This window comes from Hyperoodon ampullatus (assembly GCF_949752795.1).
Source record: "Hyperoodon ampullatus genome assembly, chromosome: 12".
Taxonomy (NCBI): Eukaryota; Metazoa; Chordata; class Mammalia; order Artiodactyla; family Ziphiidae; genus Hyperoodon; species Hyperoodon ampullatus.
Genome location: NC_136925.1, coordinates 87400041 through 87416139, shown reverse-complemented (window position 1 = coordinate 87416139; position 16099 = coordinate 87400041). Strand labels below are relative to the sequence as shown.

The window sequence follows — 16099 nt, the reverse complement described above, 5'->3', positions numbered from 1 at the left end:
CCAGAGACAGGGGCATCCCAGGCAGTCTTGGGTTTACTTTATTTATTTTAATCTTTTGGAGGCTGGGGAGGCGCCCTCGGTGACTGTCAGCACTGGTGTGACCTGACGCAGGGCTGCGTGCTGTTGAGCACCTGCGTGCGCCCCAAGGATGGGCTGACCTGGCTTAGAAGGCAACAGCCAGACGCTCAGTACTGTTGCTGGGAGTGCTGAGTCCTCCTGAGCCTGGGTGCTGGTGCTGGGGGTACTCTGCCTGCAGAGATCCAGCAGACACCCAGAAATGAAGGGAATGTGGGCAGAGAGGCCCGGACTTGAATGTCCGGCCCAAGGCTGCCCCGTCTCCCAGTTCCAGGCAGAGAAGCCAAGTGGAGGGCACTGCATCTCCGCGTGGTCCTGAGGCAGATTCCACTGCCTTAAGAGCTCACTCGAGGCCAAGGCATCACCAGGCTCTGAACAGATGGCTGAGCCCCTTGTTTTGTTTGCTGCTGCTGCTGCCCAAAGAAAAATGTGCCAGAAGCCCAAGCCCCTCCGGGGACGGGAGGGCTTCAGGTCCAGCTGGACGCAGGCTTGGGCGTCTGGAGGGCAGCCGCCAGGGCTGCCGAAGCCTCCCAGCTGGATAACACTTTCCTATCTGCCAACCGGTTGCAGGGCCGGCACGTCGGCCCTCCTGGAAGGTTGCCTACGGCATTCGGGCCGTTTCTTTCCTCTTCATCCTTTGAACTTGGGCGTGTGCCCAGGTGCCCTGGTACGACGGGGCGGAGAGGCCGAGTCCTCAGGGCTCTGGTCTCCACCTGGGCCGGAGCGGGTGGGGCGGGGGAGCGGTGGGTCCCTGCGTCGTGTCAGTGTTGCTCTGGGAAGGCTGCATTGTGGCAGAAAGCAAGTGACTTAACCTTGGTCTTAGGATTCCATTTGCAAAGTGCAACTATTCCTGCTTCATAAGGAATCATTAAGACAGTGTGTTATTAAAAGGGGACAGGGGTGGGGGAGATAAATTAGGAGTTTGGGGTTAGCATAGACACACTGCTATATAAACAATAAACAACAAGGGCCTATTGTAGAGCACAGGGAAATATACTCAATATTGTATAATAACCTACAAGGGAAAAGAATCTGAAAAAGAGGAGAGAGAGAGAGAGAGAGAGAGAGAGAGAGAGGGAATATATATATGTAAAGAAATTAAGTGCTTCGAAACTTTTTTTAAAAGACAGTGTGTTATTATAAAACATTGCGAAGGGCTGTACACAGTGGAGTGAGGAGAATGAACGCCCCAGACTAAGGTTAAAATGCAATGGTCTTGTCTATTTGTGAACTCCGGTGGAGTTACTACAAGCCTCGACTGGATTGGATCCAACAGTCGTAAATCTCTTGACCCACCTCCCAGGGCTCAGGAACAAAGGCGTAAGCTTACTACTTGCTCAGAGTAATTAAGGAGGGCAAGGTTTTTAAAAATATAATGTATGAAAGTATGTCACAATCTATTGTTAAAAATTTCCTAAAAATTAAAGGTATATCTAAAATAAAATGTTAACTGTAGAAATAGCAAAGTTACAAGCATATGATAATAAGGAGAAAGCGGGCATGGCAGTAATCTAGGCTTATGCTGCCAGACTCACGATCATTGTCTAAAACGAGTGCTCAGTTTACTGGCAGCCCAGGCAATAAAAAAGAACACGGGCTTCCCTGGTGGTGCAGTGGTTGAGAGTCCGCCTGCCGATGCAGAGGACACGGGTTCGTGCCCTGGTCCGGGAAGATCCCACACGCCGCGGAGCGGCTGGGCCCGTGAGCCATGGCCGCTGAGCCTGCACGTCCGGAGCCTGTGCTCCGCAACCGGAGAGGCCACAACAGTGAGAGGCCCGCGTACCGCCAAAAAAAAAAAAAGAACACAGATGGCCTAACAATCATTATCTGATACAAGGAGGCTTGCCAGTGTTTCAAAAGAGAATAATTTTCTAGGTCCTAAGAGAATAGTTTTCGAGGTCCTAAGATGTAAAGGAGTATTCCTGTGGGTCACAGGTGAGGAATGTGGACGAGCCCATGAATGCTGCCTCTGACAGAGGACCGGGTATTTTCTGGCAGGTTGGTCCTGGTGACCATTGACAGTAGCTCAGGGACTTCTGCCGGACGGTGATTCTGTGGACAGGTAGGGCCAGGGGTGCTGCAGGGCCAGGAGGGTGGCTTTCAGTGAGAAAGGTCACTCACTTCCCACTGCGCCCTCCAGGAGCCTGGAAAGTTCTACTCAAGCCCAGGCTTTGGGCCTTAGATGACCCATACCCTCAGCCTCACCCAGAACAGGCTAGCACCGCTCCAACAGGGTTTACGTGGTCAGGGAGTAAAGTACACAGACCATTTTACTAGTCAGAGATGATGACAAAATAAATCACATAGAATGTGAGGGTTAAAAAGGACTAAGGTGTTCGGCAATATTTTCCAGTTTCACATTCAGTTCAAAATCGAAGATGGTGTTTCTTCCCGAGTCCCTTTCCAGGCCCAGGTCGCAGCTTTCCTCCGCATCCCTGAGCCCCCCTCCAGCCCCCTCCAGCCCTGCTCTCAGAACCTCCCCCTCCCCCAGCCGCAGGGCCCTCTCCAGGCCTCCCTCCTGCCCATCATCTGTGTTCATCTCCCATTTCCCACCTCCCCACGCGCTTCCAACTGCTCCATCAAATTACCTCCACTCCGGCTCACGGGGCCCAAGCTTCCTGGTTTTCTCTTTCAAATACCAGAATTAAATATTTGACATATCAATCTAATTGCAAAGTATGTCTCCAGGGCTTCATCTCCGCTCAGGGGCAATTCTCCCCCGTCACGTGCCGTGGGGAGGTGAGGCTCTGCAGGCAGACCAGCTGGGACACATTCACGGGTGGTGCTTCAGCTGCTGGCCTCCAGATGCTCGGCTAAGCGTCTGGGTAAAGCAGCCTGTTGGGGGTAGCGTCTCGTGAGCTGCAGGGGCACCCCCAGCCCAGGCGACGCGGTGGCCCCCCACAGGGCCGTCACCACCACTTTGCTGAGCCCTTGACCAGCCATGAGCCTTCTGCGTGTGTTAGCTCATTTCATCCTCATGGTTGGGGGGCATCTGGGTTTGTCTCTCCCGACCTCTAACCCAGGGGTCCAGCCTGGCGTGGAGCCCGGGCATCAGCATTTTTAAAAGCTCCCCAGGTGTTTGAAAGTGTAGCTGGTGTGAGGCTCCCCTGGTTTTAAAATCATGTTATTTCCCTGCTGCTGCAGCAGCTTGCTCCCCCCGGCCTCCAGCCACCCACTGCGGGGGCCCGGCCTCCGCTGCGGACCTCTGCCCCCCCCACTCAGCCACGGGCAGACAACACTCATGAGCTCCGGGGGCTCTGGGCCTCGGCTCCCGGCTCTCTCCCGCCAGGCCCCAGACACTCCTCTGCTTCCAGCATCACCTCCCTCGGTCGCCAGCCCCTGTGGGCTTTGCTTCTGCCAAAGCTTCCAGCCCCGCTCTCCTTGGTCCCTGGTGCTTCATGACCCAACAGCAATCTTCCAAAGTGCCAGAGTCACATGCTGCCTCCCCTGCTCACAAACAACCAGCCATGGTCCTTGTCTTTCAGGGTGAAATCCAGCGCCTTAGCCTGGTTTACAGCACCCTCCAGGATTCGGTCCTCTCTCGTCCTTGTCCTCCGCCATCCCTTTTCTCCCCGAGAAATAATATACACTTCCCCCAATACAAGTTTATGTGTGTATTACTTATAAATATAATCATCTCCGCATCTAAGCGGGTATTGCTGGCTTTATTAAAATTCCTTTCCTCCTCCACTGCTGGCCTACTTTAGTGCTCAAAGTTCCCCTTAGATGTCTTTCCTTAGGGGAAGTCTTTTAAAACTGCCCTAACCTCCCCCAGGCAGCAGCCTGGCTGGCTCAGGTGCCCTTCCATGGCTTCCCCAGAGGGTTCTGCCCTTTCTTCCTCGCCGGCCCTTGAGGCTCCTCCCGGGAAAACAATCTGTCCCCTTGTCTGTTCCCTCCCCAGCGTGAGGGTGGCAACGTGGGCAGATCCCACAGCTGGAGGAAGCTGGGTCTGGAGCAGCAGTCGGTTAGTTTCCCTCTTTGTCCTTTCCTCCCGCCGGGGCTCAGCACCCTGGAGGGGCAGCAGGTGGGAGAGGAGTGCGTGTCCAGGGGTGCCGTGGGGACCGGGCGGACGGTGCCGCATCACCCGGGCTGCGGGAGCGGGCACGACGGGTGCACGGCGCCCCCTGGCGGGTGGGGCGGGCGGAACAGGGCGCGCGGGCGGGCGGTCCTCTGCCCGTCATTCACCTGAGTTCCCGAGGCGATGCTCCAGCCACAGGTGATGCTCCTGGCCCACCTTCCTCCGGCTCAGTGACCCGCTTGTTATTTCTGTTAGAACATCAGTCCGACTCTCAGTGCAGTGCTCCTTCACCTCTTCTCCCCGAGGTCCTTACAAAAATAAAACAAAAAACCACAAGCCTCCCCACCAGGCTGCTTTGGGAGGGAAAGTCTCTTATCTAGGAATTCAAAAGCAGGTCATTCTCCTTCGAGGCTCCACCCATGTCTGCCCTCGGGATGTTTTCACGTTGTATGGAGCAGCCCTTAATTAGAGACTAGTTCCTTCCTTCCAATCTCCAGTCCTGTAGGGTTTCTGTTTCCCTCCACCTACCGCCCTGGAATGTGATCAGGGACCCGAGTGGAGATTTTAACCTGTGGCCATGAGATCCACAAGGGTTCACTGGTGGACACACACAGGGAAACACGCATTCCATCGATGAAATTCTGAGGCGAGGGAAACGTCCTTAAAGAAACCAGGTTTGGGAGGGTTTACATTTAATGTAGGTCTGTGGGAGGTTCCAAGGACGTGGGGAACCCCAGGGCCACCGTTTGAAGGTCTTTGCCCCCAGCCCCTCCCCCTGCTGCTCTCTCAGCCCCCTCGCTGTCCCATCTGCCCCTCCAGCTCTGCAGCAGAGTCTCCTGGAAGGCAGTCTTTTTTTTTTTTTTTTTTGATTGAACTATAGTGGATTTACAATGTTGTGTTAGTTTCAGGTGTACAGTAAAGTAATTCAGGTGTATATACATATATACGTTTGTTTCCTAAGTCTGTGAGTCTGTTTGTGCTTTGTAAATAAGTTCATTTGTATTATTGTTTAGAGTCCATATATAAGTGATATCAGATGAGATTTGCCTTTCTCTGTCTGATTTACTTCACTTAGTATGATAATCTCTAGGTCCACCCATGTTGCTGCAAATGGCATTATTTCATTCTTTTTTTTTTTTTTATGGCTGAGTAACATTCCTTTGTATATATATAACCACATCTCCTAGAAGGCAGTCTTGATCTCTGCTGTGCCAGCAACCTGTCCTGAGGCTTAATCCTAGCCATTTAGCTTCCTTTCTTGACCCTAAAAATTCCAAGCAGGCTTGTTTTGCCTTGAACAATCTTGTCACACAAGGAAGTTATATAGTAAGCAAATTCAAATGTATCATCCACTTATTCCACAAGTACTTATTAAGCACTTGCTAAGTACCATTGTTCTAGGTCTGGTGGACACAGCGGTGAACAGAACAGGAAGGTGTCGCTCTCCAGACGTTTCTTCTCTGTCACGAATGTTAAGCCCCTGGGGGAAGGCGCTGTGAGGACCAGTGAAGTGACGTGGGGTGTCAGGACAGCTGTCCCTGCAGCGCGGGAGGGGAGCCGCTCTCCCGTGCTGGGTGCGTGTGTCCAGCTCTGTGACGAGGTCCTGAGGGGGAGGATCACAAGGTGCCCAGGAGAACAGAGCCCAGTCGGGTCAAGGGAGCCTCCAGTAGCCAGAGACAGCCTGGGGGCAGGGTGTCTGCAGTGCTTGTGTGTGTCTGTGTGTCTCTTCCTTTCTTATAAGGAGACCCATATATTGCATTAAGGGTGCACCCTTTTCCAGTATGATCTCATCCGAGCAGACTGCAGATTACATCTACAATTATCCTACTTCCAAAGAAGGTCACGTTCTGAGGTTCTGGGAAGGATATGAATTTGCCGGGGACATTATTTCACCCAGTACAGAACCCACTGGAGAGCACTGATCAGAGGACTGACGTAACATGACAATTGTAAAAGGCTCACTGGCTGTGGGTGGAGAAGACACCGTGCAAGGCTGGGACAGAGTCGATTAGGAAACTACTGATTCGATGGGGCAAGAAATGGCATGGCTGACACCAAGGTGGGCTGGTGGCTGTGGAGGGGTGAAAGTGGTCTGATCTGGCATATGCTTTAAGGCAGAGTCTACAGGATGGATGATGTAGAGGCAGGGAGCAAGGAAAACTCCAGAAGTCTGGCTTAACAAGAACTGAGACTGAAGTGGCCCCTTAGACGGGGAAGGCTGGCAGCGGGGCAAGGCCACAGGGTGAAAAATCAGGAGTCTGGTTTTGAGTCTGTTAGTTTTGATATGTTATTAGACATTCAGGTGGTTTTGTGGCGGGGGTACCACACGGAGAGAGATAGACTCGGAAGTTATCACCATATAGATGAGATTTAAAGTCGTGGCACAGCAAGAGAGACCAACTCTGAGTGAGCGGAGATGGAGGAAAGCAAAGATCTGGGGTCTGAATCCTTGCATTTTCCAGGCTTTGAACATCAGCAGGAGGGGCTGGGGAAAAGTGACCAGTGAGATAAATGACGGCGCCGAGAGGGACACCGCAGAGCCCAGATGGAGAAAGTGGTCCAAGAGACCGGGCGTGCCACATCCACGGCTGCCCATGCGGTGGCCGGACGAGGACGGAGGGTGGGGTCGTTGGTTTGGCAACAAAGAGGTCGTTGGTGTTCACGACCAGAGCAGCACAGGGGAGTTTGTGATGAAGACGGGAACCTAGTGGCTCAAAGAGAAAAGAGAAGTGTCGACAGTGGGTGTTTCCAACTCTTCCCAGAGGGCTTCTCTGGAAAAGAGGCAACGGCCCAAGCATGGCCTTGGGGTCAAGGGTCATTATGTTGCTGAAAGTGGGGTCCAGCTGCTCGCTGCTCAAAAGCCAGTAAAGAGGCAAGTCTGGTGGAAAGGAACGCTTGCTTTATTTTGGATGTCAGGAACCAGGGGGGAGGGCAGACCCCTGTCAAAGACAGGCTCCCCCCACCCCAGACCATCAGTGGGTGAGAGCTTTTTAAAGGGGAGTTTCAGGGGTGTAAAGGTGGAGGGAGGGGGCTACACGCAGAAACGGCACAGTCAGCCCTGGCGGTCATCTTGAAATTGGTCGTGCGGTGCTCTGATCAGCATCATCTTGATTGTTTTAGGTACAGTTAGTCTTCAGTTCCAGGGTCGGTTTGTTCCCATTTCCTTGAGGCCAGTTCTCGGAATTGTGGCGGCTTATGTAGTGGCTACAGTCTAGTCATCGTGTAGTTAACTTCTTCCACCTGGTAGGGGTTTCAGTATCTATTCAAAAGCTCAAGGGACATGGCTCAGAATATTATCTATAGCCCTTGAGAAGGAACTAAAGGTCCTCGACTTTGCTTAATGACCAAACTATTATTATGTAGTCCTATTGGGCTGCTTTACTTTGCTTCTGCATTTTCTCACTTTTCTAATTAAACTTATTCTTAAGCTAAAGTTTTCTCACAGACAAAAGTCAGGCGGAGGACATGGGGGGCACAGACCATAGCTCCTGCTCCATTTCAATCACACGGTTGAAATCTGCGGGAGTTGGGAAGGAAAGGGCATTAAGATGATTCTAGTTTAAATTCTTCCTGTGATATTGATGAGAAAAGCAAGACTAGTCAGTAAGATTAGTGACTTGGCCTGGATCACATACCCCAGGTACTGGAAAAAATGGTACTAGAACCTGGCTTCATAACACCTGGTTGAGGTGTTAGCTACTAAAAGGGCAGATAGTGATAATAATTCCAAACGCTCTTCAACTGAGGTAGATGCTCTTAAGTTTTTGGAAGTTATTCGTGAATTGTAACATAAAGACAGGAAAGGTATATGTGTACAATTTGATAAATTTTCACACACTGAACACACCCACGTAACCAGCACCTAGAACAAGAAACAGACGACCACCAGTACGGACCCCTGGGGACCCATTCCCATCACTTCCTCCAAGGCAACAGCTCCCCAAACCATAGATTCACTTCATGCACTTATATGTGTCTCTCTCAAGTTTTTATTATAAAAACATCTTGTTCATGTAAGTCCTTCAAGCAGTACAGCAGTGATGACGGTCATAAGTAAAAGTCCATTCACAATAAATATTTACCATGCTTCCAATGAACCAGGCACTGTACAAGTTTTGGTTTTCAATGAATGTTAACTGGCAAAATGTCAAGGGCATGGTCACAGGGTGGGAAGATCTTTGGGGCCAGGAAAAGACTTCCACGTTTGCTTAATCATGCTGTTTTCCCTGTCTCCCTCCCTCAGGCTTGGTAGATGGGGTTCTTTTTCTATCGACCACCTGGGGTGTGGGTCTTACAGGTGGGACTGAGGGGTAATCAAAATAGTGAAAATTCTATTATGGGTTCAGAGCTTGCTTGGACGCCACCAAAATCCTAGATTTAAACATCATAATGAATCCAGCTTCCTCCCAATCCTATCAGAGGAGGCCATGCAAGAGAAGAGCCTCGGGCCACAAAGAGCAGGCCTGTGCACTTGAAGGTGAGGTTAGACGGATGCTGTAAATGGTGGGCACTTGTGAGGGCCACATAACTGATGGGAGAAAGCCCCAATGTCGTGGGCTTCAGCGTGGAGCCGAGGCGGAAGGCGGCACTGGATCAGCACTGCCCCGGCGCATGGATGCACCTCTGAGTCGGTTTTCTGACCCCAAAGTCCAAAATGCATGTGGTCAGTGACCAGGGGGCACTGAGCCATCCTGAAGCCTTTCCATGTCTGAGGAGGCCCAGGGTCTCATAGAGAATGCAAGCCACGGAGAGAACTGAGCCCGATGAAAACTTATCAAAAGGAAGCTGAGCATGGAAAAGACACATTTGGAGGAGGAATGTGCTTTCTCATTTTGGAAAACAACGATCATTGTCACCAGAGAAGTGATCCCTGCATTTTCCTTATTGCTCAGGTGTCCTTATCCGGACAGTCGCCTCCTTCCCCAGCCCTGACGCCCAGGCGGGCACTTAGCTTGACATCCTGGAAGCCCATGCGACCATCTCAAATTGACGGGGAAATTTAAAATTGTTGCTCACACTCAGGAGGTATAAATCGCTCACCTGGACAGTGCAGTTTTATGTGCCTGAAGACAGTCGGGGAAGAACTTAATTACCCTTCATTTTTACAAAATTTACCAGCACACGTGGCTGGAGGATAACAATAAATAATGAACAAGCGCACATGTCAGACCGAAAAAGAGAAATGCCTTCTAGGCTACATGCAATGAATTACTGTTATTCTTGGTTTGCTAATTAGAAAATCTGCAATGGTTCCCTTTTGCTTGATACAACTTAGCCAGCGTCTTCAGCTGCTGTGTCGTGCAGTTTTCATATAGTTACATGAAGCAGTTTATTCGCCCTGAGCGGTTATAACAGTGCCTGTAATCAAGTAGATAGCAGGGAAACATTAAACAGTAATCAAGAGAGGTAATAACACACTGGAGCCTGAGACGCTGAGTACAAAGATTCTGCAGTGAGGCTCCTGCTTTGAGATGCTAGACAGTTCTCTCGGGTTAAGGCCTGAAGTTGATAGGCATGGCCCACGGGCCCTGGAAGAGGGGGTGAGACCCTGGGGGCAGCATTCAGCCTTCCTGGAGGGTGGGTCCAACATGCTGTCTGCTTTAAACGTGGCTTCAACGAATAATAAAGATTCATTTTGGAAACTCAACTGTTTTTATGTAGAAATAATGTATTTTGAGGCCCCACTAAGGTGCATCCCCAGGAGACCCCGGGAGGCCCACCCGACGAGCCTACCGCCTCTGAGCCCTCAGGTGTATCGTTGACGGGCCACCAAGCCCTTGGCCTGCATGGGCCTCCTGGAAAGAAGAACTCCCTCCAGGGCGTCCATACCCTGGACGGGCTCCTGAGCCCTGGCCCTGCCCCTGAGGGGATGACCCCCTTCGTGAGGAGAGCAGGCTGCATCGCTAGGTGACCAGCATGCTGGCTTCTGGTCCTGCCCCCTTCAGCTGGGCTCTGCAGCTGCCAAAGGAAGACCCCAGACTCGCCCTCGGACCAGACGAGAGAGGGTTCCCGCGTCCACACCAAGCCGGCTGGGGGACCGGCCTGTGGAAGTCACACCCACAGCTGGACGGTGGCCCCCGGCGAGCCGGCACCCCAGGACTCGCCCTGCATGAAGCACTGTGTCCAGGGCTGCTAGGAGCGGTGAGTGGGCATCCTGTCCAGTCTGCCTCCTCTGTTCCTGCCCGGGTGGTGCTGCTCCCACCCACTGCCAATCCAGAGGACAGGCAGAGGCCTACTGTGTGCTGGGTGGTCGCCACACAGGGTCAATAGGGCAAACAATGTCTGTGACAGACGTTACCGAAGGGTGAAAGCCTAGCTCTGGTGCACCCCTAGCTGGGGGGAGACGTCCGACTGAACGCAGCCCAAACGCCGAAGAGCCAAGGGTCTCCATCACTCCAGGCGGAGGGACGCCAGGGCCGTAAGACTGATCAAGAGGGTCTGCAGGGACACAAAGGGCTGTAACGTGCTCCACAAAGCAAGTCTGAAGCGGCGTGGGCCCAGAGGAGGGCGCAGAATCCTGCGGGGGGGGAAGGGACACAGGGCAGAAAAGTGGGCTTTGAGAGCCGGGCGGCAGACACCTTTTGGGCAAAATTAAATGCTTTTTTATTCAGAAAAATTCAGAATGTATTGTGCTGCTCCTTCTGTGCTGAGACTACAAATACTTATAATTCTTAGAATACGTCCCAGCTTTAAGCGATTTATATCCCCGTGAGGAGGACCAATGAGCACACGCGTTTGTAAACAGCGACATGATACGTAATTCAGTACGATGTGCACTTGAGAGGCAGCGGGGGCAGGGGAGAAGGAGAAGCATCCCAAGGCGGCCAGGCGCAGGGAGGGGCCCAGCGCCTGGAAAGGGCGGCCGGGGACGTGGAACCACAGCCCAGGCCCAGCTGTGGCCCGCCCGGCGGTCCCATGCTGGGAGGGCCGCCCACCTCTCTCAGCCTTGGTCAGCGGCTTCCCCACAGACTCTCAGAAGTCCCCAGAGCCAGGCCACGGCCCGGGCCAGAGTCCTGCCCTTCCTCTTCCCGAGGGGCCTCTGCTCTCTCCCACGCGGGCTGACTCTGCAGGAGACTTGCTGACTCTTCACTCTCTCATCTGATTTTCACCTCCGGCCTGGGAGGGGAACCTTATAGAAAGGAGCTATGTCATTTCCAGGAAAAGAGGTCATTTCAGAGGAAGAGGCTGGAAGCAGTCCCAGAGGTTGGAAGTCCCCGCCTGGGGCAGTGTGCAGGGGTCCTGGGCACCAGTCTGAGTTTATGGTTCATGTCAAGGAAATTTAGCAACCTCAGAATATTGCTAGGATGTGAATAGCACCAAAGGAAGGAATGAGTGCTTCTTGCCTAAGAAATCACCTTGAGCATCATTTATTGTTGCAGAAAAAAATTTAATCTTACAAAGGTAAAATTTCAGCAAAAGTTGAATAATTGTACTTAATTATTTTTTTACATCTTTATCGGAGTATAATTGCTTTACAGTGGTGTGTTAGTTTCTGCTTTATAACAAAGTGAATCAGTTATACATATACATATATCCCCATATCTCTTCCCTCTTGCATCTCCCTCCCTCCCACCCTCCCTGTCCCACCCCTCTAGGTAGTCACAGAGCACCGAGCTGATCTCCCTGTGCTATGCGGCTGCTTCCCACTAGCTATCTACTTTACGTTTGGTAGTGTATACATGTCCATGCCACTCTCTCGCTTTGTCACAGCTTACCCTTCCCCCTCCCCATATCCTCAAGTCCATTCTCTAGTAGGTCTGTACTTAAACTCCAACACGGTGTGCAAATGCACTTCCTAGTTAAAAAAAAAAAAAAAGCCCTTTAATTTTTTTCTTCATTTTTTTTCACTACAGGTGTAAATGAACTGAGTCTCAAACTCAAAATGATGAAAATCCCCTACCTAGACCTTCCTGAGTGGATACACAAGAGGCAGATGAGGACAGACGTTAAGGTGGCAGCACAGGACTGGTCTTCAAAGGTGTCTTTTTAGTTTCATTGCTCCTGGAGAAATCAACTTATATCAAAATACGGCATTCCTTATATTTTTTGTGAACCTGAGAATTTGTAATTATTTATTCATTCATTTGTTTATTCAAGAAATCAGTGGGGACTTCCCTGGTGGCGCAGTGGTTGAGAATCCGCCTGCCAATGCAGGGGACACGGGTTCAAGCCCTGGTCTGGGAAGATCCCACATGCCGCAGAGCAACTAAGCCCGTGCACCACAACTACTGAGCCTGCGCTCTAGAGCCCGTGATTCATAACTGCTGAGCCCACATGCCACATCTACTGAGCCCGCGCACCTACAGCCCATGCTCCGCAACGAGAGAAGCCACCGCAATGAGAAGCCCGCGCACCGCAACGAAGAGCAACCCCCGTTCGCCACAGCTAGAGAAAGCCCGCGAGCAGCAACGAAGACCCAACGCGGCCCAAAATTAATTAATTAATTAATTTTAAAAAAGAACTCGGTGGATCACTGCCACACACCCAGTCCCGCTCTGCCCCTAGGGGTGGAGCTGCGTCTGATCCAGGTGACACACCTGGGTCCCCCAGTGGTGGTGAGTGAGCAGTGATGACGGCAGTGCTATTTTCGAAGGCTGGTCCCCGAAGGCCCTCTTGAGAAGTGACAGTTGAAGCGAGTCCTTGAAGGGAAGTGAGGGCAGGAGCGTCTGCGTGTGAGGGGGAGACACGCACGATGGCGCCTAGAGATTGAAGAAGTTTTTGTGACTTTCACTTGCAAGAATAAGTAAAAGTATCCAAGAGCATTTTGTAAATTAGATACTACCACGTAGTCTCAGGTTACAAAAATTAAAACAACCTCATCTTGATGCAGGATTAGAAAGTTGAAAGTTCAGTGGAAGGGAATAAGTAGTAAAGAAATAAAGTCAAATATGTAGAATATGATAAATTTGCTTTTGAATATTTTGTACTTTTGTTTAAAATTTTTCCTTCTGTTGCATCATGGGAAATCACAGACGCCCTTCTGTGGAGCTAGCACCAGCGAGTAGAGGCGGTCCATGGGGGACAGGCTCCCAGCGGGCGGGGTCGGCGTGGGGTGCGGCCAGCTGAGTGCCACCCGCTGTCCCGGCCAGGATCCCTGCAGGAGGCAGGTTTCAGCAGTGCCTTCATGCCGCTGTTGAAATTTCCATGTTGTAAATGAAACGAAGGTCACTGGGAGCCGTGCCACGGCAAGGAAAGGCAGGGAAATCGTTCCTAAGTCTTTTTTTATGTCACTAGCTATCACATTATGAAAGATTCTAAGACATGGAACTTGTGTCTAAGGTATAGGAGGGCTTTGCGTGTATTTGATTTTAATTTTTGTTGTTTGTTTTTAGTAAATAGGTGTAAAGTTGACAAAGAAGATCTTACGTTCCTTTGGTGTTCTTTCTAGATCTATTAGGCCAGGAATCCGGGGAAGAAAAATAATTTGAGGGGACCTGCCGAGGAGGCACTGAGAGTGGATTCTCCAAGGACGGGACCCTGCGTCCACGGGCACCAGGCCCTACCCCCTGACCCAGACTTGCACCCCTGGGACTGTGTCACGACCCGGCAGAGCTGCAGCCCTGTTGCTCTGTCAGTGACTTGAGACATACCCCTCCAGCCTGGTTTCACTGGGCTCGCCCCAGGTCTCTTCAGCTCTGGGAACTTGTACTCGGCCCACCGAAGTGTGAGTTTCAGGGACAGGCCCTCCTTTTCCTGTTTCTCAGGCTTGTGGTTACGAAGAGCCGGCCGCTCCCCAAGCTGTGACACTGGACGGGCAGCCCCCTCGTGGGTGAGTGGGTGGTAGATTCCCACAGGCCTTGGAGGTGAGGGAAACTTTGAAAGAGAATCACAGTTTACTGACCAAGTATTCTTCATTTATTGACATCGAACAAAAAGTGAAACCAATTGGAGTGAGAACAGAGAAGCTTTCTTAATAGGAAGAGTATTGAAGAAATAGAATGGTTTTTGAAAATGGAGTTTCTAAGGGTAAAAAGATTTAACAAGATCCCTAAGGGAAAAGCTCGAATATTATAACTTTAAAAGAGAGGAAGTAAAGGACAATTCAGTCTTTCAGAAGTAAGGAAAATACACCAGGGTGCTGAGAAAGACAAGCAGAATTTTCAAAAATTCTGTAACTTTGATTTTCTATTTTTAAAAAGTAAAATGTGTAATTATTAATGTTTATGTTACCTATTGAGCTAGAATATTTATAATTTAGAAAGTCTTTGGTGGACTGTGGACAGAAATCTGCAATTAAGGGGTAGCTTTTAACGTCTCTCAAGTTATCAATGTGTTAAGAGAAAGGATTTAATCCGTTTCTTCCCTGCATTTGTGTAACTCCCATCCCTGAAAAGATGAGTGAGTGCCAGCTTTCCTGGTGTTACCGTGAGTGTGCTATGGCATCCCTGGAGGTGAAACACGTGGTCCCCAGCCAACCCTCACCTGGAACAAACGCATCCTTTTGTGCGCCCAAGGAACCCTTTATAACAGGCATGCAGTTCATGGGAGGTGTCACTAGAGGCACCAGTCGGGACATTTCTGCAGCTCTGGACGCTTGGACGACTCTCCAAATGCACCTTCTTAGGAAACACGAGGCCGGTGAACCTGCGTGACACAGAGATGGGGGAACGTGTGGGCTGGTGGCCCAGCTGGAAAGGAAAACCCTGATAAAATTAAAGCAAGAAGGACTACAAGTCAAATGACCCGAAATGTCATGCAAATCAATAGTCGTGGTGGGCTTCATGAGACATAGACTTTTCATGCACACAGGAGTGAGGCTGCTGCCAGCAGGGAAGCGGTGGGCAGCGTGGTCAGGACCCTGGGCTCTGGTGCAAGCTGGGCTGGGGGGACCTTGCTTCTGCCGCTGACTGCCCTGTGACCTGGAGCGAGTGACCTAACCTCTCTGAACTGCCACGCCTTCATCCATAAAATAGAGCTTTCCCAATGCAGCCAAAAATAAATAAATACATTTATAAAAAAAATAGAGCTTAAAATTGTACCTACTGCACCTCGTGTTGCTCGGCTCATTGCAATAACACAGGAGAGCACATGACACGTGGAAAACATGCAGCGAACTAGTAATTCTTACTGTTGAGACCCCTTGAAACTTCCAAGTTAGGTCTCAGAAACGAAGGCATCGAAGCACCGTGGAACTGCAGTTGGGTGCAAAATTGTATTACTACATTGGGAGAGAAAAAAAGTTTTGTTAAAAGTCTAAGCATCAGACAGGTTAATAATGACTGCAGCAAATGTATCTGGCACCCGAGATGTCCCAGATACAGTGCACAGTGCTGTACCTGTAAGAGTATCTCACATACAAGGACCCCGCAGGCAGGTATTATCATATTCACCCCCACATTGCTGCTAAGTGGAGAGACCAGATAGAACCAGAGTCCATTTAATTCCAAAGCCCAAACCAGGCTGAGCAGGGACTTCCCTGGGAGTCCAGCGGTTAGGACTCTGAGCTTCCACTTCAGGGGGCACGGGTTCCATCCCTGGTCAGGGAAGCCTCCTCAGCAGAAAATCAAATCTAACAAAACGAAAGGACAGGTGAAAATGGGCAACTACAAAATGGCCAGGCCCTCCCCCACCCATACCCTCTTCGAGGGGAACGCGGGACCAGATCTACCGGAAAACAATGCAAACTAGAGAACAATCTATTTGTTTCTGTCATTATTTTAACTTTATAGACAGCAAGTCTTCCCAAACTTCCCAAGCCCCTTCAGTGACAGCTGTGGATGGAGAGCCGTGCACACACAGAGACTCTCGGGACACTAGGGCTTCCATTTAATGCCAGATGTGGGAAGTGAAACACAACTTCCCCGCTTTCAGGGCAAAACAAAACTGCAAGGGGTTTTTTCCCTCTGCCTCTGATCCTCTTTCCACAGACAAATTTTAGTTTGCCTTTGGCTTTATCCGGATGCTGGTCAGTGTGCTTTCTGTCCTTCTGCGGGAAAGAGAGCAACCTCGGGCCTGCGTCCCTGCCTTCCGCTGCGTCAGGCTCGGCCGTGGCGGGGACTCGGCCCC

The 16099-nt window shown here is 50.8% G+C and overlaps 1 protein-coding gene across 1 annotated transcript in view; it reads left to right on the top strand.

Annotated features, from left to right (window-relative positions):
• UNC93A (unc-93 homolog A) overlaps positions 1–10229 on the top strand; it is a gene marked incomplete at both ends in the record, with an annotated part of 38282 nt that extends 28053 nt beyond the window's left edge. The window contains 2 exons of the mRNA XM_079716753.1: positions 3977–4206; positions 10052–10229. Coding sequence (XP_079572879.1) covers positions 3977–4206; positions 10052–10229 — 408 coding nt within the window. The remainder of the gene's footprint in view (positions 1–3976; positions 4207–10051) is intronic.
• Positions 10230–16099: the final 5870 nt, after the last annotated feature.